This window comes from Sitodiplosis mosellana, unplaced genomic scaffold, assembly GCF_009176505.1.
Source record: "Sitodiplosis mosellana isolate CC-2019 unplaced genomic scaffold, AAFC_SMos_1.0 Smas_scaffold_6197, whole genome shotgun sequence".
Lineage (NCBI taxonomy): Eukaryota > Metazoa > Arthropoda > Insecta > Diptera > Cecidomyiidae > Sitodiplosis > Sitodiplosis mosellana.
Window position 1 is genome coordinate 1,699,876 of NW_022601438.1, and position 23,252 is coordinate 1,723,127.

The 23,252-nt window shown below is 37.5% G+C and overlaps 1 protein-coding gene across 1 annotated transcript in view; it reads left to right on the forward strand.

Moving 5' to 3' along the window:
• The window catches only part of LOC129577604 (uncharacterized), a 71,734-nt gene that overhangs the window by 19,401 nt on the left and 29,081 nt on the right, over positions 1 to 23,252 (forward strand). Inside the window, exon 2 of the mRNA XM_055464982.1 lies at positions 11,625 to 13,198. Coding sequence (XP_055320957.1) covers positions 13,078 to 13,198 — 121 coding nt within the window. The 5' untranslated portion in view covers positions 11,625 to 13,077. The remainder of the gene's footprint in view (positions 1 to 11,624; positions 13,199 to 23,252) is intronic.

Below are 23,252 nucleotides of genomic sequence, written 5' to 3' on the forward strand. Positions count from 1 at the left end.
TCTCTCTCTCTCTCTCTCTCTCTCTCTCTCTCTCTCTCTCTCTCTCTTTCGGTTGCGCTCTTTTCGTTTCATTGTAATTGAAATAGCACATGTGTAAAATGCAAATATTGCCATAATTCACAATCGTACAGATTGAATGGCGTTTGAGTTCCAGCGCCAAAAGCATTGCATCTATTCCATTTGCACTTTGTACATTTACAAATGGTACATACATACTGCTAGTTCAATTCGACCACCCCTCAGACAAAACTGAAAGTTTCGCAAGACAGAGCATTTTTTTTTTCGAAACAATTTTAAGAAGTTCGATGTGCGCACCAAACAAAAAGAGAGAGAAAGAGTTCAATTTTTTAGTCGGCAATATCTCGTCCAACCACGAAAAATAACGGGAAAACTTTGTTTTAATTTTGCACGAAATTTATGAAATATAGTTTTTGACTTTTCAACCGGTGTACATTAAAATAGTACACGTAGTACAAGGGGTTATAGATGAAGAGCAACAAAAAATCTCTCGCTCTCATTGAAAATTGAAAGAACAATTAAAATTAAACTTAATTATGAGTTTTTTATTAAGTCAAATTGAAAAGTTCTCGGTGCAAAAGCGGACATTACGCACTCATTCATTTTCCGGTCGTGCATTTTCATTAATTTCCCATTTAAATGAATCTCTGTTTTGCCGCTGCTTTCGTTGCGCTCCCGCTCTCTCCTTCTTACTCTGTCGCATATCTCTTTAGTGTATGTTTGTTTAGCTGGGAGTCGTGTGTTGAAGCATTGTGGCGATTAAAATGCCCATCAACATGCATTATGTTTGTGGCTTTTCGTATCCCCCCTTTTTATCACATTAAATAGAAATTAAATGTTGACATATAGCAGAGTCTTCACTTGGCTATTGTTGTGAGGCATGCATTTTGCGTTCGTTTGTTGAAATGTGTTGCCGCTTTCTCTCTTTTGTATATATTGCTCTCGCACCACCGCCACCATATTAGTCGTGTTCAACATAACACTGTATGTATGAAATATGACAACAGCACAACAAATCACCGAACAGACATGACTATAGACAGCGTACAAATAAAAACAATAACAACAACGAAGCACACATTCGAGAGCAAAATAAAAATTAATAGCAACAATAATAAAAATAAAATTCATGAAAGAACATCATAGTTCTTTGCCTGTGTGTCCACATTTGCTGACGATATACACTGTTACAAAAATGGTGGCATTTAAACGTGTACATCAAGAAACAAAGAAAAGAGAGAGAGAGAGAAACGGCACACCATAAACACGGCACATAAAATCCAATCCAAAACGATGCAGCAAGACTGTTAGTGGAACCAAGTGCAAGCGTGCAACAGAACGAAGTGACAATTCCTCATATCCAAAGACTGGCAGTTTATTTAAAATGCAATATGATGACAATTTTCACTGTCGTCTCTCTCTCTCATTCACTCTTCCCCGGTGCATCATGAGAATACGCACACAAAAACCAGCGCCTGAACCTCAGCGCGCAATGGCAAGCAAAGTAGTTGAAAGAAAACCATTCAAACTGTGTGAACAGAAACCTTGGCTCCTTGTCGAGAGAACGAAAAAAAAAAGCTTTACCGCTCAACTCAACGATACCGTACTTCTCAGTTGGTTTCGGTCTCTTGTGACGTTCGCTCGTCGCAACTAGTTCTACATTTCAAATGCATTTTCTTGCGAAACCGCCCTGTCTCTTCTCATTTCTCGTATTTCATTCGGTGTGTCACATATTTATTTATTTTTCCGCATTTGAATATGCATAGCATTTCAACCCTCTCATTACGATCTGGCACAATACAACAATAACCATTCTTCAGTGTAAGCTCAAATTGTGCAGTTTTATTCTCTCTCTCTCTCTCTTTTTCTCTATGTTTGCTTCAGTGTGACTTACTTCCATTCCGTCTTTGCACCGAATCGCTGGTGAGACGAGCACACACATGGAGAATAGAGAAAAAAACTGTTTGCAACGTCTTGAGAAAGCGCACAACAGCAAGAAAAATCAGTGAGCAGCACAATCAAGAGGTGTTTTTCAATGGACTATTTCTTTTCTCTCTCTCTCTCTCTCCTCCTTTTTTTTTTAATGAAACGAAGAGAAAAAAACTGTGGAGAAAACTAGTGTGTTATTCCAAGGTTTATTGTTCAATAGTTTTGAAAAAGATTCCAAAAAAATGGCAATGAAATAACCGGTTTTCACATGAATTGGCCTATTCAATGACGAAGTTGGACGATTTTGGTTTGAAATTGCTTGAAAAGTTACAAAGTGTTGCTAAAAGTCATTTGTCTCAATGTTCATCAAATGTACTTATTCGCATTTATTGGTTTGTGTGTACTTTTACTCCGCATGAACAAATTGACATTTGTTCGAAATTGTTGGCTACCGCAGACCGCAACTGATTCTATTTTCAACCTTCAGTAGCAGCAGCAGAAGCAACGACGACAGCTTCAATATTCCATTCGTCGAAATCTCCGGCACAAGTGGCACGAACTGGTGGTGGTGATGCCGACGTTCTCATGAAAGGACAGGCCCATCTACTCCTGCACAAGACATTCAAATAAATATCCCATCTGCTCTGAGATGGAAAGCAAAAAAAACATTACCAGATAACGACGACAGTAATTGATTGAACGGTTCTGAAAAGCATCTCTCGACCAAGTTCCAAACTCGTGTGTGTGTGTGTGTGTAGCAAGTGCACACTTTTCGAGAGATCTCTTGTTCTTCTCCTCTTTTTTCCTTGAAAAACGGAACTGAGTGCTTTATAAATATTCATGTTACTGATTTGAATTACTTTATTTTCCGAGTCACCGAAGTAAAATCCATTTAGTTTTAGAAATTAAACGAAGATTCATTGCTGATGTGAAAGCATTCTGCTTTGCAAAAGACAAATTGATCGAAATGCTGGAACCGAATGCGAAAGTGAACGAAAATGATTGTGATGCTATCGCCGACGACGATAACGACGACCGGAGGTGGTACGCGCGTACAAGCGAACAAGGCGACAGGGGTTGAGCAGGCAAAAACTTAATATCGCTAACAAGAGGTCGTTAGCGATATGTCAATCATAAGAGAATGGCATTTCAGTCAACGTGTTATGAACTCGTTTGTATTTTTTTCATGTTGTTGGGAGTAAAAAATAGCTTTCAACGAAAAAAAAAGAAGACGGAAGATAACCGAATTCAAATAAAAGTACGATTTCCAGTGAAACTGGATAATAATCGTAATAGAACGATAGTAAGATTTCTTTTGCAAAAAAAAGAAAATATAGAAAATGCGTCTTGGTTGTTTTCTTTCTCGTGAAAGAAGAAGAATACGAGATATTCGAACCACTTGAGCACATCATTGCAGCAGCAGCAAAATGTGTTCTAATGACATTTAAACGAGTATCATGCCAAGGATTAATCCCTATGAACAATATCCAATCGCATCACAACCACATCGCAATGAAATTATTTTCTACTTATAAAATCATCCGAATATAGTATGGTACGCATAACCGTTGCGTATGTTAGTTCTGTGTATGTGTATGTATATCTGTGTGTCTTGTAAATTGAAGCCACTGCATAGCAATGCCATGCAACCGACCCGATATACACAAGTATAGTACTCTCGGAGTCTCATCGTACGACCGACGAACAAAGCTCGAGAAATGAATTCCTAATAAAATATAACGTATGCAATTTATTTAAATGCATTCTCATTAAAGTGCAACGTCTATGTCATGAACATTGGGTATTATTACGACTGTAAGATGTTTATCGGAATGTGGCCTGGAATCGAAGTTTCGCACTTCCTGCTGCCGCTATCGCTACTGCTGCAAATGCGTTTGAATATATTGGATTCGCATTTGTCCGTGCAGAACATTCAAAATGAAATATTGATTGGTTTCGTGACCTGTCCACGATTGCAACCGCATCAATTTGACACATATCGAGTCATGAATATGCCAGCAGCAGAAACAAATCCATTTTGGTCGCTGGTGAACAGCGAACATAAAAACATAGATTTTTGATATTTTGTTTGAATATAGTTTCTCTCTCTCTCTCCCCCTCTCTCTCCGATGCATACACACAAACACACGAAATCTATACGACTCTTGGTGAATGTTTATAAAAGCGTTTTTACTCTTTCTCACCTAATTCAAATCGTTTTGGTTAAACAGAAGAAAAAAACAATATATTGTCAGCTATTTAAAATCACCGCAAAAGTGTAATGATGTGCCATTGGACATCATTGCACTCCGTCGTCGCCACGAAACTAAATTTATGCACCAACCAATATTAACATTTTTGATATGATGCTGGTGGATGCGCTTCAATGCTGTATATATGTGTGTATATGTATATTTAGGTGAGCGTTTTTAGCGCTTGCACACAATTCTCGGAGAAGTATTTCAATTTCCATCTGCTTAAATTGTTGAGCGTGAGCCACATTCAGCGGTTGCACAACTTTTACTCCACAAGATATTTTCACATTTTACGCGTCAAAATTTTTCATGTGTGCGTGCGCGAAAAGAAGCCAACTACCCCATCACATTCACATTTTATACACACACACACAATCGCCGGCAAAGAGTTGTTGCAAAATTGCTGTAAGAACCGCAGCAGATGTCCGAAAAAGTGAAGCATATGAACAACGACAACCGAACCAAAGTGAACGAATGAAACGAAACAAAGAGAAAAAAAGCAAGACGAATCGAATTAAATACCCGTACCATCATTTACAACAACTTTTTCAGTGGGAAAAACCACAAACATTTTCAAGTTTTTCTCTCTTTGCGCGCTTAATTATCATCTGTTGAATAATAATAATCCGCTAATTCTCATTTATTATTCACTGTTTAATGTACAAAATGTCCCCTCACTCCGATGCAATCGCATTTGTCAGCTGGTTTCACGGTATGGGCCGCAATTCGGTTGATACGCCGTGCCGCCTTTTTTACCCACAAAATTGTTCTGTCATGACAATAAAACGAAAAAAAGGAACTAGAATTAAATTTGGCGAATGGAGTGGCCGGCTGACTTGAACAGAAACTGAAACACCAAATATATTGCAATCCAAAAAGAAAGCGAATTTTCATTTTGCTACGTGAACACAACTCGTTTAGCAAACGGTTGATGGGATAAGAGATGAGAGATGGAAGCGGAAAAAATAGAATAAAATGAAAAAAAAGTAAAAGCCAACGAAACGTATTACAAATGAATAATGGTCGACAGGGAAAAATGTAAATACTTTTCGGAATCCACAAATCGAAGGATTGTGCGCGAGAAAACGCGTCCGCAGCATAAAGTTTCATGGAAACAAGTATCAAAGACATTCAACGAATAATAAAACATAAATTTATTTGCATGCAACATAAAGGTTGTTTTTCGTTTATTTCAATGTTGGTTTCAAGTTGCTTGTCATTTTTCATGTGATTTCGTGTGTTGCATCTGCATTCTGCATCGACGCTTTCCAAATGCTATCCGACCAACCGACAGAATGACTGAACGAACGACCGAATGAAATGGAATTGTACAAATCGAAAAATACGTGTATATTATCTCATCTTCGAGATCGTTTTCATCGCACATCAAATTATTCTCCCCGATTCTACAACAAAATCGCTTCATCGGCAATGCAAAAAGAATGAAATATATAGACAGCGCTTGAAAACACCAAGAAAATTTCCATAAAGACATCTCATTTTACGAAGCAAAGAAAAGTTCACTTCAGCTCCTTCTTTCTCTTCCGTTCGGCACTTAGAAAATTTTAATTAGTAAACAAGAACTGCTCCGTAGGGTGAATCGATTCCATAGAAATATCCGTATTTAGAATGAAGATGTCGTGATCACTAAAGAAATGCTAGACAAGAAATTCTTGTTTCACAACTGTGGTCAAGACTAGAATGATGGGTGGTAATGAGACACCCTAGTGCTCGGCAAGTAGTGTTCTCTCATGAAAACCTGGCTCATACACACACACACACACACTCACACACACTCACACACTCACACACATACACTTTCAGCCAATCTCATTTGTCTCTGTTTGTGTGCATGTGAGACCGAGCGTGTGTCGATAAATTTAATAAAATTTCTAGCATGCATACATTGCATACCGTATCGTACAAAGTAAGGTTGCATTGAGCAAAGCTCATCGCTTGAAAATTTATGCTCAAACTTCATTTTCGGGCGTTGGAAGTATTTTGATTTACTGTGTGAAAACAAATATTACTTGAAATGATGTAGGATGTTGGGTTGTGAATTGATAGTGTCTCTTTCGCTTGCTCACTCTCATAAAAACACACAGAGAGAAAGAGACACACACTCTTGATCGGTACATGCTTAGGCTAAAAACGACGGTACTCTCTAACATTTTGCACGCATCATACTTGACCCAACTTGCGTTCGCCTGCATTTGATCGTAACAGAAATACTGATACGAGTATTCCATGTTCGTATCATTCGACCGAGAGAAGTGAATCGGAGCAATAAAAAAGAATTCGCCAATTATGGCCCAGTAACGGTGGACCAAGTTGCTTTGCTTTGGCAGCATTCAAACACACTTTCCAACCGAGATGAACCGAATTTTGTAGCCACTAAACAAATTATCGTTTCAAATGTTTTTCGGTTGTTCTCTCTCTCTCTCTCTATCTGTCTGTCTATTTGTATTTTTTCCAACATTCCTCCCCCAGAATCATTTTGGAGTAATCAAAGCGTGTGGCAGAGACGTTTTCCTCTAAATTGCATTTGCTTTGGTTGCCCTTGGTAAACGTAAAATTAATGAAAATATTTATTTCGGTTGAGTCGAACATTTTAAATCAAATGTGCCGTAGTCGGTGATGTGAAACGGCAGCAGAAACATTTTATGGATGGCAGAAGACTCGGTTAAAATTGCTAGTGGAGGCGGTATCGTTATCATGGTAGTTTATTTTTCCATTTCGCTTTATTTTCATTTCTCGGTCAGCGTTTTCCAACCGATTGTACAACCTGCATTTAATTTGAGCTCATCATTATTAGTAGTTTTTTGTTTGTTTGTGTGCACGATCATGCACGGCTCGAGCCACATTTTGCACAACCTCATCTGAATGTTACAATGTTATACCATGTATTTACCATGTAAAATTGTTCGCTTTTACATGTAATATGACAGCAATTACACAATAGTTTGTTAATAAAGCGCTAGCAAAGGAGAGGCAGAGCGACATGCACATGCACACACCATAAAAATATATAAAACGAACAGCAATAGCAACAACCATATTTACCGCCGCGCTGAGTGCTTTAATAAGCTGAGGTTTGCTCACTGCAAAATTGATCCCAGTTTCGGTGTCGCGTATTCAGATTATATTGCAACTGCACATCGAGTTAAACGAGGGAATTTTACTCGACAAAATGTATAATTAGCGCAAAGATAAACTCTTACAATGACAGTTTGCTAATAATTTAATTTTGAGTGTGCGAATTTTTGGTATTTATTCGCAAATGGATTTTCCAATGTGAAAAATGACTAGAATGACGTTTGGTTTGGCGCCATCTGCAATGTGGAAGTATTTTGCAATACAAATACGTTCTATTGTTGCTGTCATTGATAGTTGGCAGTATATTTATATAGAAGTTTCATAGTTCAGCGTTGAGCGTCTAGATGTCGCTTAAATATAGCGTAAACATGTGCTCCATATAAAAACATAGGCAAATTTTATCATTGGATTTTGTCTGTCGCTCGTTCATTGCTGCTATGTGCTTGTGTGTGTGTGTGTGTGTGGGTGTATTTGCGTTGGTGTATATGATTCGAAAATTTTATTTCATCATTTAAATAAACATGTCAACGCAACCGCACCGCAAATACTTTCAACAAACAGCATTTTGTTTGATAACATGGCGAAAAAATGAGTAAAATTTATGGTTTAGTTTCTGCCATTGTTGTCGTTCGGTCGTTCCTTCATTCGTTGGTTCGTTGTCGTTATGCAATCAGAGTAAATTGCCAACAATCAGTGAGCAATAACGGAATGATAACACTGGAATCGAAATAATGCAATCGCATGAAAATGAATAGAATCTCTCATCTCATTCGTTCGATTCAGCATCCTGATCGACAATGCGACTCGAGCAAACCTCATTCCATACCGAATAAACTTAATTTATTTTCCAAAAATAGATGTTATAAAAGTTTCATTTAGTTAAGCCATTTCCACATAAGCCGGAGGAATTTCCACGCAGCCACAAACGGTAACACAAGTACATAACAACCAATACATTTGATCCCATTGTTCGGTGGCTATATAAACGATTTCGAGCAGTATTCTCTTTCTCACACACACACCCTTTCTCACATACTCTTTTTCCTTATCTCTCGATGTCGATTTTTCGTTCGCTTTATGTACTCGCTTAAAAGTTCAGTGGATGCATGACGAAAGGACAAAAGTCACTCAAAATCATATATTAATCGAATATCGAGAGTAAGTGAATGCAAAAATGTGGCTCCATTCGTCCAAAAAAACTGAAAAACTCATTTTTTTTCTCGGTCAATGATCAACAATATGTACTAGTTATCGTTTTATGCATTAAAATGGAAATAAAAGAGACCACCTTAATACATGTAGCCATCAATGGGTAATAGGTAAATGCTACACGAAAAATGGTTTGTTTTCAAACAAATGTTACACAGTGCCACCAATTACGAGCGCACAATGGCCATAGCAAAGTGCTATGAACAGCAGCAGCCCACAAAAAATGAAGTCATCTTACCAAAATTTACTTATTTTCTGACACCCTCTCACGCGAACACACGTATACTCAAAAAAGAGACGCATTCACAAAAGTCCTATTTAACCATTCAGATTTGGAGCATAAAATTTATTTGCTAGCTTTTAAAATGACGAGGAAACGTCGGGAGCATTTCATAAGCGTCTCTCTCTCTCTCTCTCTATCTATAATTTTTTTTTTGGATGTGACTCTTTTTGAAAGTTATACGCGTCACAGCATTCACAAGGGTGAAATGAATAAATGTATGTGCGTCTGTGTGCTGTAGTTTTAGCTGTATACGTTCGACAATATATTCACTCTCTATTATACAATGCTGTATTTAATGTACACTTTGTGTGTTGTTTATGTTTGATTAAGTAATTACGGCATTCCACGACTTTTCGTATTGTTTCAGTAGTTGCTGGTCTCTTCACATCTCTCACTCTCTACATCTCCATCGTTGTTTCAGTATTCTCGCAGTGCATTATCAGCATTCATTGTCGGCTGTCTCTCGTTCGGGCTTCACATTTTTGTGACTGTGTATATGTCGGCTAAAAGTATGTTTTTGCTGTATCCAATTTTAATCTTATTAAAAGAGACGAAATGCGAAAATCTGCACAAACACGCTCGATGCCTCGTTATATTCACAGTCCAATTGAGCAGTGTGTTGTCGAAATGGCGGGCTATCACTTGGTAAACTAGAATCACCATTTTCTGGCAAAAAAGCACGGTACGGGCCTGGCTAGACAGAAGGGAGTGGTAGAGCCAACAGATGATAATAGCATTGGTAAATGCATATTTTGTGTACTCTTAGTGTGTACTCTAATGACATGAAGCTTGCCCCAAAAACTATATAATATCCTACCATATGCATAAACAAATCGTTAAACTCTCGAATCGTATGGTGGATCTCCTGCATTTCTCAGTCATTCTCTACCTTTCTCCCCCTTCCCCAATCCATCTCCATCTCCGGCGAATTGACCGAAACCCATTTCGAATGTAGTAAGAGAGCGTTTCGGCACGTCGAGAGCATTCATTTTCACTTACATACATATTTAACGATCTAACATGAAGCGTATTTTCAAGTGTTAATTATACAATTCTATCGTGAATGAAATGAATGAATGAACGAACGGATGATTGAATGAATGTGATACAAATCAGCGCCCTTTTTAACTCCACCTCTGTCATTTATCTAAGTTTTCCATCTCCTGTTTCCCTGTATTTTGTCCCTAACACTTTTCCCCTCTGTGTGTCATTCACTTCCTCTCTCCCCCTCTCTCTCTCTCTCTTTCTCTCTCTCTCTCTCTCTCTCTCTCTCTTTAGCTGCGGCTGCTCTATGTTATAGCTTTGTGAACAAAACTTTAGTCCAAGTGATGCTGTGTTATTTCAGCACATTATGAAATTGTCCAGAAAGTTAGTAGTTGTGTTAAAAGTTATGCGGAACAAGTTTTTGCCGTCGTCATTGTTGTTTCTATTCATTTTCATCCCGTCTTTCTCAATGAAAAAAACTACGCTACAAATATACAGCGTGTATTCCCTACGCACGCTGCTTTTATACCATTTTCACGCTTACGCTTATTTTATACATAGTTTAATACAGAGTCAAAGGTATATTAAAGGCATAATTTTGGCATGAACCGCATGCAAAGTGTACGTATAGAATACTTTGACTTAACGTATTCTATCCGTATGTAGCGTAGTTTCTTTTATTGAGTCGATCGCTTTCTCGTCATCGTCATCGTGGTCGTCGCTTTGCTTTTGCATAAATTCAACTATCGGCGAATCTGAAAATTTTCAATGGTCTAATGACAAACAACAATCTTTCTTTGGCAATGTGATAACGCAAAGCGATGGGAAAAAGCACCAAGAAAAGTAAATTCGCTTTCGTTTTTGAAACCGTACGGTTTTTGATGTGCACCGAATCACACACAGAGAAAAATAAAATCATTTTCGTGTAGCAAAATATTTGTCAATTGAGTGACCGTTTGCATACGTTGTCTAATTTGACAAGTAGTTTCACTCAGTTTTGGAATTGTCAAATTAGATAACGTGTGCAAACGGCCACTCAATTGAATTTGCTACGCAAAAATGATTTTATTTTTCTCTGTGCACGCACCCGCAAACCGTACAAAGCAATTATTCTGCGTGAAAAAAGCGTAGCAAGAAACATTTTGCTTACGGTGAAATCAATATATACCACTATCGCGTTGTTCAAGGGATGGGATGGTTGTGGGTCGGCAAAATGAATTTTCATCATGTCACAATTGAGGCTGTGAGAATAAAAATGGCAATACAGCAATAAACATTCTGAAACGCATCAAGAAAAAAAAATCGCAAAAATGAATCATGAGTTCTGAATATGCAAAAGTGAAACATGAATTTACATGGGCAGCATAGGAGGTTCATGGTTCACTTTTGCGTATTCAGAACTCATGATTCATTTTTGCGAATTTTTTTTTCTTGATGCGCTTCAGAATGTTTATTCCTGTATTGCCATTTTCATTCTCACAGCCTCAATTGTGATATTGAACTTATGCTTAAGTGCGAAATTGTGCTGAGTCAATGGAAAACCATTTTTCAGCTTCGAGCAACTATTTTCGATTTTCGCGTTGTTGTTTTGTGTCTTGTTTTTTGTTTCTCTCTCGTACTCGCTTGTTCGCTTTTATGTTGTTCGAACGAATTGCAGGATTTATCAAAATTCAAGCTTGGTGCTCATTTCGACTTGAAATGTGACGAAACGAAAGGAGAGAAAAGAAAAAAGACTGGCACAACAACCGAGAACGCGAAAAATGAACAACAAATTTTTAGGCTTTTAAGGATAAACTTTAACATCATTACCGAAAAATGTGCCATCAATTTGTATTGTTTTCTTCTTACAGGGATTTTGGCAATATCACCATATGGATGCAAAACTACTATATAGTCAACATTTCGGCGATGCTCATCTTATGGAATTTATGCTTTGAATGGATTTAGCAGTTATATTGGTGCGCAATTTTTTCTCTCTCGATCTGTGTCTCTCTATCTCCCCCTTCTACACATACATACACAAACACACACACACATGAAGATGCTCTTTCGCGCCCTCAAGAATATAACATTGTGAATGGCGGAGGCAGTGTACGTTGATTTCAACTGCAAACAAATAGAATGTTTTGTCGTATTTCATCTCGTGTCGAAATCAGCATCAACCGCATTATTCGCACCAGACGAGCAAAAACGGTTTTATGAAAATCTATTTTCCGACTAAAGCCAGAAATAAATTTTAAGCAAACATTCCAACTCAATACATAACAACTCTCGCGATTTCTATATTCGCTGTTTATTCCCGCTGCTTATCGTTTTGGAGAGCGCTTTGATCTTGCTGTACCATTCTTCTCTCTCTCACACACACACACACACACTGCTTTTTGTGTTCCGTTTTTGCTCACAATCTATGTGCATAATAATAGTACGGAACCATTCGCGCGCGCACATACGCATATCGAACTAGTTGTGGTGAAAGTCAACAATAGCATCGGAGAAAAAATAGAAACGGCAGTGGCAGCAGTAGCAGCAAACAAAAAATGAAAGTGGCCAGATTAAAAATGGTGATGAATGCGTATTCCGCATTTGATTAAAAAAAGGCAGCCGAAAAGAAGAAAAGCGTGAGAGGGGCACATATCTGCCGGTCAAATGGACAATGTGCGTTTGGTTGAATGCTAAAGATCAATACATATACACATCAACTCAAAGCTTGAAGTTTGGAGGATGATTGGTTAGTGCGGGGGTGTGCGCAATTCATTGGGGGTTAAAATTGCTTTTGCTTTCGTTTCTGAAAACGTCTGTTAATCGCGAATCCCAATGAACAAACAATCATACGATATATCACGTCAATAGCATGAAGAAGAACTAAATTGAATGACCAACAGCAGCAACAGAAAAAAATGCATGCAAAATTCGCACATGAACAATCAAACAAAAAAACAATAGCAACAACAAAACACGAAATGAATCGATAAAGTGAACAAACGATCGCAAATCAAATGAAAAAATAATACAAACACTGATATATATTTTTTTTCGGCAGAAACAGCAGACAAAAAGCAAATAGACAAAAAAAAAAACGAATAAAAAGATGCTCTCGATGTAAATATCAATCGGAAAATATAGAGTGAAGAAGAATAAGAGAAATCAGTGACAAATAATTGTTCGACAGCAGAGGAAAAAATAAAGAAGAGAAGAAGAAGATAATAAAAATAATAAAGAATAGAGAAAAGAGAGTCAACACATAAATTGAACAGTGCTTACAGTGTATTATTGTGTGTGCATCTGCTGTGTTCGTGTGTCGAAATGTTCGCAATGTATGGAAAATTCCAGTTGATGGTGCTGTTTATATTCTTCCTAACGCTGTCATCGATTCAAATAGCTACAGCACAATTGGCCTGGTCATCGATAATCGTCGATTCAGAGAGTAAGTATTATATTGACCATAAAATAGATAATAAAACAAATGAGATGAAGAGAAATGGAGAGGACAAAGCTCCCCCCATCCTCCTCCCTCTCCGAATCCGAATATTCAATAATATGTAATTTATGATTTGCGTACATTTAGTGTAAACATCGTCTGCATGCATATTGTATATGCATCATTTTGGCGGTGTTGATCGTTATGCTTTTCCTGTTCTTTTTTTTCGGTTGTTGCCGTTGTCCGTTTATTCAATGGGCTCGGCAGTTTTATGAGCTTATTTTTTTTCCGTTGCTATTGCGTTCCGGCGCATTCACATTGTCGATGAACAATGGTCATATCGTTTGCGCGATGCGACAAAATATTGAATGCGCTTTAAATCTTTGTTTTAATTCACTTTATCTCTATCTTTCTCTCTGTCTCTTTTGTTGGTTTGTTCATCAGTTGGGATACTTTTTTCTGTTTTCTGTTTGGTATTTGCATCTTCATCGTTGAGAATTCGAGATGATACTTTTATTGGCTCTCTGGCATTTGTGAGCCACTTTATTGTTTGGTAAACAACGCAATCTACGCTGTTTGATCAATAAACAGTATTGATAGGGTCTATATGAGTGGCCAATGCTGCCAAAAAAAAAAAAAAAACGTTGAAAATCATTATTGGCTGTCTGAAGCGTACACCACATTATTTTTAGGGCCATTAAATTACCCACGTCAACGTGTTACGGTGTAAAATTCATCACAACAGTACGAGAGAAAGCGGACAGAAAACAACAAAAAATCTGCTTCGCGTAAAAGTAAACAGTATGGGCAAAAAATTGCTATACTGGCATTATTTATAATTAAATTGAAAGCATTTGCGATAAGAGAGAGAGAGAGAGAGAGAAACATTGTAAAAATAGCGTGGAGTCAGGCAGTCAGCTTGATTCTCAACCCAATGCATACTCAAAAACACACACATACACACAGATTTAAAAATGCGTGTGTAAACTGTGTGTGTGAGCTGTTGCCGCCGGCACAAAAACGCGTATGCATTTCAGTTCGAGAGCATTCCATCGGGTGGAAGCTAAGACCGAAAACAACTTGAATGAAAACTGTGGCGACGCGAGCGCCCTCAATTCAAATAGGAAAATCAATGTTATTTCGTAAATTTTTTTCTGAACTAAACAGCACGCCAATTTTAATTTTGTTGATGCTTCCACCCTATGTAGCATTCGATTGGCATTGATTCATTAGCTGCTGAATAGTTTCGAGATATTTATTCAGCATCGCGGTGATTCATTTTCATCATCTCGTTTGTGATATTGCAGCCAACACCGGCTGCATCAATTTGCGTTCCAATTATCCTTTGAGAACTTCAGACCGTTATGTTGTTGTTTTATTATTGTTATTGTGCTGCTGTGTGCGTTTTTACATTTAATGAGAGCACTTTTTCCGCTTGTATGAAGAGTATGATTTTGTTAAAGAAGATAATTGAATATATCATTTGGCTGCCAATCAATTACTCTATAACGACGAAAAATGTGCATCTCAATCATTTCCTCTCTGCCGAACTACCGCACACTTGTTGAACATTATGGGCGAAAAATGTAAATAGCACCATTTATTTGGAGCTTTTGCTCTTTTGTCTGTGAAAATGCGATTTTTTCTGTCTCCTGCTAATGTTATTATGAGATTCATTTTTTTTCTTGTTTCGCCGAATGTATTTCTCCATCTACAGCCATCTTTTATATTCGATTCTCAATCATGCTATTACGGTCGATACTAAACTGTATCAATATATGATTACGGCCAATGGTAATCTGGAAATCGTGTTGATGCTTCTGCTGCCTCCGCCTGCCAATCTCCTTCGACCGTTTATTGTTTTAGCGTAACCAAACATAACAAAATATCCAAACCACATCAAGGAAGCGTGTGAACGATAGAAAGGGAAAATTTCGTTCCATTTTTCTGTACATTATTCAATGCAATTGTAAGATTATATTTATCGCAAAGTGCACACACACATATATATATATATATATATATATATATATATATATATAAAAGCATCAACGTTTAGCAAACAATGCCAGCTAGCAGCAGCAATTCATCGTTGACAAACAGCATACATGTATGGATGGTGGCTCCGGTACTGGCACATATTCATGTAACATGACTCATGTTCATGTAAAATCCAACACAATTCTAAGCTAAATAATTGATGTGGTTATTTATCATTTATTCAGCTTCTTCCTCCGCATCATCTTCTTGGGTTGTTTTTTCTCTTCTTCTCTGGTCTCTTTCTCTCACTTTTCCGCTCTCACTCGATCTCTTTTCTCGTTCACTCTATATTCAGTTTGATTTGATTGTGTGTGTGTGTGTGTGTGTGTGTGTGTGTGTGTGTGTGTGTGCTTGACTGAATTCTTGGCTTGGTTGGCTGGTTGATACCCCCTCAGTCACTCACTCATACACAAGATATACGTGCACTTTCAACTTTACGAATGCATAAATGTAGCCATTTTACTATGTAACAGTCTGTCGGATCTAATCTCTTCAGCATAGTTCACGTTTTACGCTTTTGCGGTTGCAACTGAAAGACATGTCTGTCTCTCCGTTTTGGATTGCATCAGTTCCATGGTACGTTTCTCTTTTCGAATTGATACGACCGCCAGACGATTGTGCCACTATAAGTCTCTCTTTCTCTCTCTCTCTCTCTCTCTCTCTCTTTCCTCTCTCTGTGTGTGTGCGGGGTGAAACACATTTATACTCGTATCCCATGGCATTGTATCTCTCATCTAAACATGATATAAAAAGTTGATTCGTGTGTGCATTTTGGTGTGTCTGTGTATTTAGCTATTGCATAAAATGAATACATAATGAAAACATTGGCAAATTGAAATAGCCATAGTCAGATATCTTGATGTTTCATACACTCAAAATTTCAATTGTTTGCTTTTTTATCCTTCAGTCTTATTTCGTTTCCCTTCATTCTTGCTCTCTTTCTCTCTCTCTCTCTCCTCTGGTGTCTGATTTGACGGCGATGCACTTGATTTTTTGAAATAACACTTATTCCATCTGATGGTCGTGCACTTTGTCTGGATTATTGGTGCACTTTTCGCTAACAACGAAACTTTTAAATGCAATGTGCAACGGGGAGTAAAGTGCTGCCGCATGAAATACGAACCATTTGCATGACTGTGAGTGAGAGAGAGGTTGCTTTGCAACAAGCAAAGCAGCAAAAAAACACTTTTTCTTATAAATATTTAACAGTGAACCAGCGCACATTTTGCTGACAACGATCTGAACTGGCCATATCACTAATTAACCATTCGAGAGTCGATGCAATGAAAATAATTAATCATGTCTCAAACTCTGTCTGTCTCGCTCTCCGATTTCCCCATCGAATAATGATTTAATCATTTGATTTGTAATCAACCCATTAATTGGCTACGTATTAAATGTATGTTTACCTGAAATATTATACGGTTTGTTTGCCCGTCATCCAGTCGTGTCATATCGGTATAGTTCAGTGTTGCGGGATGCATCGAGATGTTTACAATGAAATTCTAAGCTACTACTCCGGACTGAGTGAGTTCATCAGTTTCCTTCTGTAAAATGCAACGTTGTCGCTGTAAACGTCAATGAAAGTATACACATTGCCATGAACAGTAAACAAACACACCGACATTACATTGTTTGCTTGACGATTTCCTTTGAAATTATGATATGATGCAGTTTGCCTCATTCCCATTACTATTTATTTTATTTAGCAAGCAAACAACCAAGCAAAACACCATGAACAATTGATGATAATGGCTATGCATCGTGTAGGAAGAGAAAAGCTTCGCACACCCCACAAAACGAACAACAAGTCGAAGAAGCTAGAACACACACACACACATTTTGCCATAGTAAACAGAACAACAATAAAAAAAACTATTACGACGAGAGATGCGCATTCGTTTCGACTTCTCACACTCTCTCCTTATAGATGTAATAGATTGGTAAGTCGTGCAATGAACGGAAAAACATTTGAACAATGCTACTCATCCAAAATTCATTAGTTCAACTTCGAATTGTTTCTTCTTATTCGTCGACATTAAGACAGTTTCGATGTTAAACAAACGAGAAGTGGAATGTACAGTGTGCACACCGAAAAAAAAAACGGAATGAAAAACGTTGAAACGAAGCCATTAACGCGAAAAATTATATAAAATATTAAGGAAAAGTTCATTAAATTCCATCAGGTGAAAATGAAGTGCATGCACGAACTGAACAATATAATCATCATTATTTGCTGTAACATTTCTGGAAACATGCCAAGGGATATCACTATTTTCAAGAGATAAAAACAGTTCAGTTTTCTCTTCCGTGTTTTTGTGCGTGCATGTAAAGGCGATGTTTGAAATGTCAAAAGACTTTTGATTGAGACAGAGGAAGGCAGAGATGAAGACAGAGATAAAGACAGAGATAAATAAAGAAAAAGAAAACAGCTCTTGATTACATATTGGACTATTAGACGTATTGCAAAAGTCAATTTTTATTCATGCTCAATTCGACGCCTTTTGACGATTAAATTAATTGTAATTGAAGAGAAGCCATGGCTTGGCATCAAATTTTACCAGCAGCCCCACTGGTACTACATTGACAAAGTAAGTGAAATAAGAGTATGGCTCGATGTGAATCTTTTCATCTCTTTCGCTAAGCAGATATGACGCCGAGACTCGAACATCGTCACATTTCCACTTCTGAAACGGCACATTAGACGCTATCATCTAATGGATTTTTATTTTACCATTGGCATATGGTTTGCTTTCAGCTCTCCCAATCACTCCCTCTCGCTCTCGCTTTCACACTCGCGTTCAAATGAAAACTATTGAATGCTTCGGATTCAATGGACTTCCATTCAATGGAGTGCTCGAGGTTAATAATAAAAAAAGCGTTGAGAACGACACAGAAAGCGAATCAGAAGAAAAAAGATGCGAAATTTGATTGCAAGAGCTTGCTCTTTTTTTTTTTTTTTTTGGTACGATGAACGCGAGCGAGCGAACGAACGAGCAAGCCCAAAGCGGATCCCAGAGTTAAAATTATTCATTTAATCCGTTTCCGGCATTGAATTACTTAAGATCAACAATTTAAAATGGCATAAACACAAACATCTCAATGCAGATGCCATAGAAACATAGAAAATACTAACAAAAGGGAATCGCAGACGCCAAAATGAAAGGAGAGGAAAGTTGCACAGTTGAGCGAAATAAAAGGAAATACGGAATGAAAGTGGAAAAAATAGCACCCTAACGGAGGAAGAAACAAAAAATGAAGAAATCGAAAAGAAAATGCACTGGATTGCCACTGTGCATTCGATTGCGAGTGAAATGAATATTCCTCGTCTTTCCATCCACTCACTCACTCGCTCGGTCGGTCGTTCGGTCGGTCGTTCGTTTACTCTTTTACTCGTCACCTCTCATCACATTCACCCACCGTGTGCGCTGTCGAAGCGCCTCTTTCTGATTTAGGGCCGTAGCCAGAGTGGTGCTTGGTGGTGCGGAGCCGATGAAGATTCGCTTGGTGAAGATTCGCCGAGCACCACCAAATATTTTTCGAGCAACTACTTCATATGATACGATATTTTTTGTATGAACGCAAAAAATGCCGAGACAAAAACGGCAAACAAACGAAACATCAGTGCTTCAATATTTTAAATCAAAGCATTCATCTATGTATATTAGGGATGATCAATTTTTAAGAAAAAATGGATTCAAAATTTAATAGTGCGGGATCGATAGATCATGAGGGGAGATGAAAATTTTGTTCTGGCACTATTTTGATATATAGTGCCTGGTGTCACCCCGGCCTTTTTTAGAAAATCACCTGAAAAATGACCATTTTTCGACATATTATCGCAATTTGCTCTAAATGTGATGCATGAGCATACCGTTTTTTTGCCGTAATTCGGCAGCTCGTAACAAACTACGTTGAATAGGATCGATTCACAGCGATTTATTCCAGGATATTCAAAAAAAATAGTGCCAATTTGCCCAAAATTGTCGAAAATGGCCATTTTTCTGTATATTTGCACATTTATGGTGATCCAGTCCACTATAAATCAATCTGAAAATACCTCTATCCGACTCAGTTTGTTCCTAGCTATCGATATAATGCCATATCACAACTCAAAATGTGCCTCTGGACATGGATAGAGCAACAAATATTCGAAAATCACCTCAAATTTGGCCTTTTTTTTAATTATGTCACCTGAAAATTCGAATTTTAGCCGAAATCCTTACAAAAATGTGTCTATATCCACCCAATTTTAGACGAGGGATCAATTTCTAGTTTCATTTGTTACAGGTTTGTGTGATTTTTGTGTCAAAAAGTACGGTTATCTGGGACCAAATTGTGCAAATCACGACCATGAGCTTCAGTTTCACGGCTAAATCACCCCATTGAGCAAACAATTTCCGCCTTTGCTACCTTTGAACATCTAGTATGATCCCTCATGAACATTTTAAGTACCTACATGACCAAGTCGAGTGATGTTTTCAGATATTTGTAACCGCATATTCGTTTGGGTCGATTTCAACTCTCAGAAAATCGATTTTTGGCCAAAAAATCCTTAAGTTATTTTTCCTCGAAAATATGTGGAGTCTACCCAGACAAAAACTCTGAAAATTGGCTTTTTGAGGTACCTCCTGAACAAAAGTTACGTTTTTCATGCATTTTGCTATGAAAATATCATATTTTGTTCGGGAGGTACCTCAAAAATCATTCTTAAGAGCTTCTGTTTGAGTAGATTCCCAATTTTTTTTCGAAAAAAATAACTTTTTGTTAAGACATCTATCCAAAAAGTGTATTTCTAGGGTACCTCCCGAACAAAAAATGTAATATTTGGTTATCCAAACATTACAAATTGTTGTTATTGTTACAAAACACCTATTCTTTTTCAGCAGGGCCAAAAAAATTTTGAGCACCACCAAAGAAAAATTCCTGGCTACGGCACTGTTCTGATTTATTCAACAGCAAAGAGGAAAAATGTGTACACCGAATAAATGAAGGCGCACCGTGTGAATATGTGCTCGTTTCCGATCTTTCGCCACTTGTGTTTCGATTCGTCCGCATGTGGATATATGTGTGTGTTATTTTTCCTCTTTGCATCTTCAAGTATCAAGTATACTAAGGTCTTCCTTTCGACAACTCAGTAACACAATTTCACGTGAATCTTTCATCACGAAAAGAAAAAAAGAAAGCGAAGAATAAAACTGAAGAAGAAGTAGAAGGAAAAAAGAGCGAAAAATTCATGTAAAACAAATGCGACCCGGTCGAACTGTATGTGTGTGCTTGCGAAATTGGAGAAACAAGTTGTTGCGAATGAAAAACTAAATTCAATATGGTTTCTGTCGTCGATGCCATACTCTCTCACGGCATATCGAGACAGAGTGAGAGGAAAAAGAAACACATATACAACACAACACAACACAGCACAGCACACGGATGCATTCCAATATTGGCGAAAGTTTTTGTACGCTGTGATGATTCCTTTGTTCTTGCTCCGGCTTGTGGTGCGGCAAATCGTTCGTTGTGTGTGATTTTGTAAATAAATATAATGTACGATGGATAAACGATTGGAACCGTTTTCGCATTGTTGTTCTCTGATTGCCATTTATTTAATGTTGGCTTCAATGACGATGATTGAAGTTTGTTGTTCGGCGCCATATTCTCGCAAAACTTAAAACATCTAATTCATTTAATGTTTGCTTTGCAATTGATTGTTCTCGTCTGAATTTCCATTTGTTTGGTTGTTTCTCCGTCACTCTTTCTCTTGAGACAGAGAAAGTGTGTGCGTTTCCATTGTTTTTCAAACTGATTTTTCGAATTGAATCTCAACTAGATCCGTTTGGCCACGATTAATTCCATAAACTTATTCGATTGCCCGACATTTTTGTTTAATGTGTTGCCAAATGAAGTGAAATCAATTTAATGCGAGCAGAGAAGGCAGAAACGAGCGCGAGATTGCATTAATCATAGTTTATATTTGTTAATTAATTGAAATTGGTTTGTATTTTTATTAGGTCAAACAATCAAAATAAAATTGAATTGAATTCTAAGGGGTTTTTCGTTGAGAGCTTTGTTCAACGTTCATTCGTTTGTTTGTTTGATTCAAATTTTATTTTTTCTGTCCATTTTTAATTATTTTATTCCATTAAATTTTCAATGGCATGCAATCCACTGGATTCCGAATGCAAAAACTTTTTGCGGGAGCTCGATTCAATATATTAAAGTTTATTCAGCGGGAAAGAGCAAACTAATTGTATTTTACTGGCCTTCCCTGAAATGAAAAGCGATAAGTCGTCACAGTTTTTAAATATATTGCTAATTGCATGAAGCCATTCAATGTTGAACTGCAATTAATTAATAATTTCTCGACGCTAACAAAAACCAATATTAATCTCTTGGCCAAATGACCAAAATTAAAGATTTATTTGTGTTTGTGTGTGTGAGAGAGAGAGAGAGAGAGAGAGAGAGGGAATTTCTTCCATTTTGGTGTGTGTTTTATTTGAAGTGAAATAATTTTAGAACAATTCGGACATTGTCACACACACACAACTCTTTTGGTCGTCTCTTTATTGCTGTGTTCAGCACATATTTTGAACGACGATGAAAGTTTGAAAACCAATTAATTTTACTCGGAAGTTCGCCACACACTGTTCGACCAGTGCGCACTAGACAGAGTTTCAATTTTTCTCTCTCTCTCTCTCTATCCCTTCTTTGCTGGTAAGCATATTTTCGGGAGTTCGTGACCATTATTCTATTTTCAATTCGATTCAAATCTATTGTTTAAAGTTTTAAATATTGAAATTCAATTTGCCAAAACGTTCAGTTACGTTTTCACTTTTGTTTTGCTCAATTATTAATTGCCAACTTTGCACACGCATGCATTCGGAAATGGTATATCATCAGACAAAAAGACCGACGGGACGCTGTGTTGCTCTGTGGTCCGATTCCATTGAATGCTGAAATGGGATCAAGTGAATTGTGTCGTTCGTCTATCGTTTCCTAGATCGTGGGCGACATTCTACCTTTGACCGCATAAAATGGATGAAAAAAACCATTTTCATATACAATTGCTAATCAATTGCTCCGTTATTTCGGCATTTTCTTTTCAATGTGTTTGATTTCAAATGGTGTTTGTCGTAGGCCATTGCACTGCGAGATAAATACGCACAAGCTTTTGATATGAAATGTCATCGAAAATGTCACGTCATTTCATTTGATTTTCTTGCTACATGCTGTGCTGAAAAATCAGCTAATATTTCAAAAAAGAAGCAACTATTTACATTCAGCGCATTCATAGAATAAATTGCCCATAAGTTTCACATGAATTTTTCGATGTTAAAAATGGCGTTGTTGTGCGTTTTATGGCGGTAGCGTGTGGAGACACGAAAGTAAAAGTACTATGATGTCTCATGAATGTTTAATATTAATGCGTGTTGCGTTAAAATGGCTATTTTCCTTTTTTTTTGTTGCTGTGTGGGTGTATGTTATATGGGCTTATGAATGTTTTGAAATGCGAAAAGGGGCCTGGATTTTGTTTTAACGGCAAATGAGGCTCACATTTCATAGAGTCATTATATTTGTGCGTGCCGTATATTCGAGGCGATAATTTGCCAGCATTTTCCACGTTAAAAGCATATTGACCTTGATTGTAACGAGCATCTCGCATCACTCATTCCAACCAAATGACACATATTCATACGACCATTCCTCTCTCTCTCTCTCTCCTTCTCATCTCCCTCCACACTCTCCTCATCTCGGCAAATGACTTTCTCTTCCTCTATCTCTATCACTTGTTTCAGTGTCTGTTTCTTTTTTACCCATTTCATAAATCATGCAACTGCACACGCTAACTCAACATAGGCATTCCAGTTCATATGATGAACACCTTGTTAACTGCATGGCAAAAGAGAGCGATATGCGAATAAACACTCGGCAAAACACTTAAAAACAAAAGCCAAATAGAATAATAATTTATGCCATTTAGATCTCTGGTGGCATACAGCAAGTTTTCCAGAGCTTTTATTAA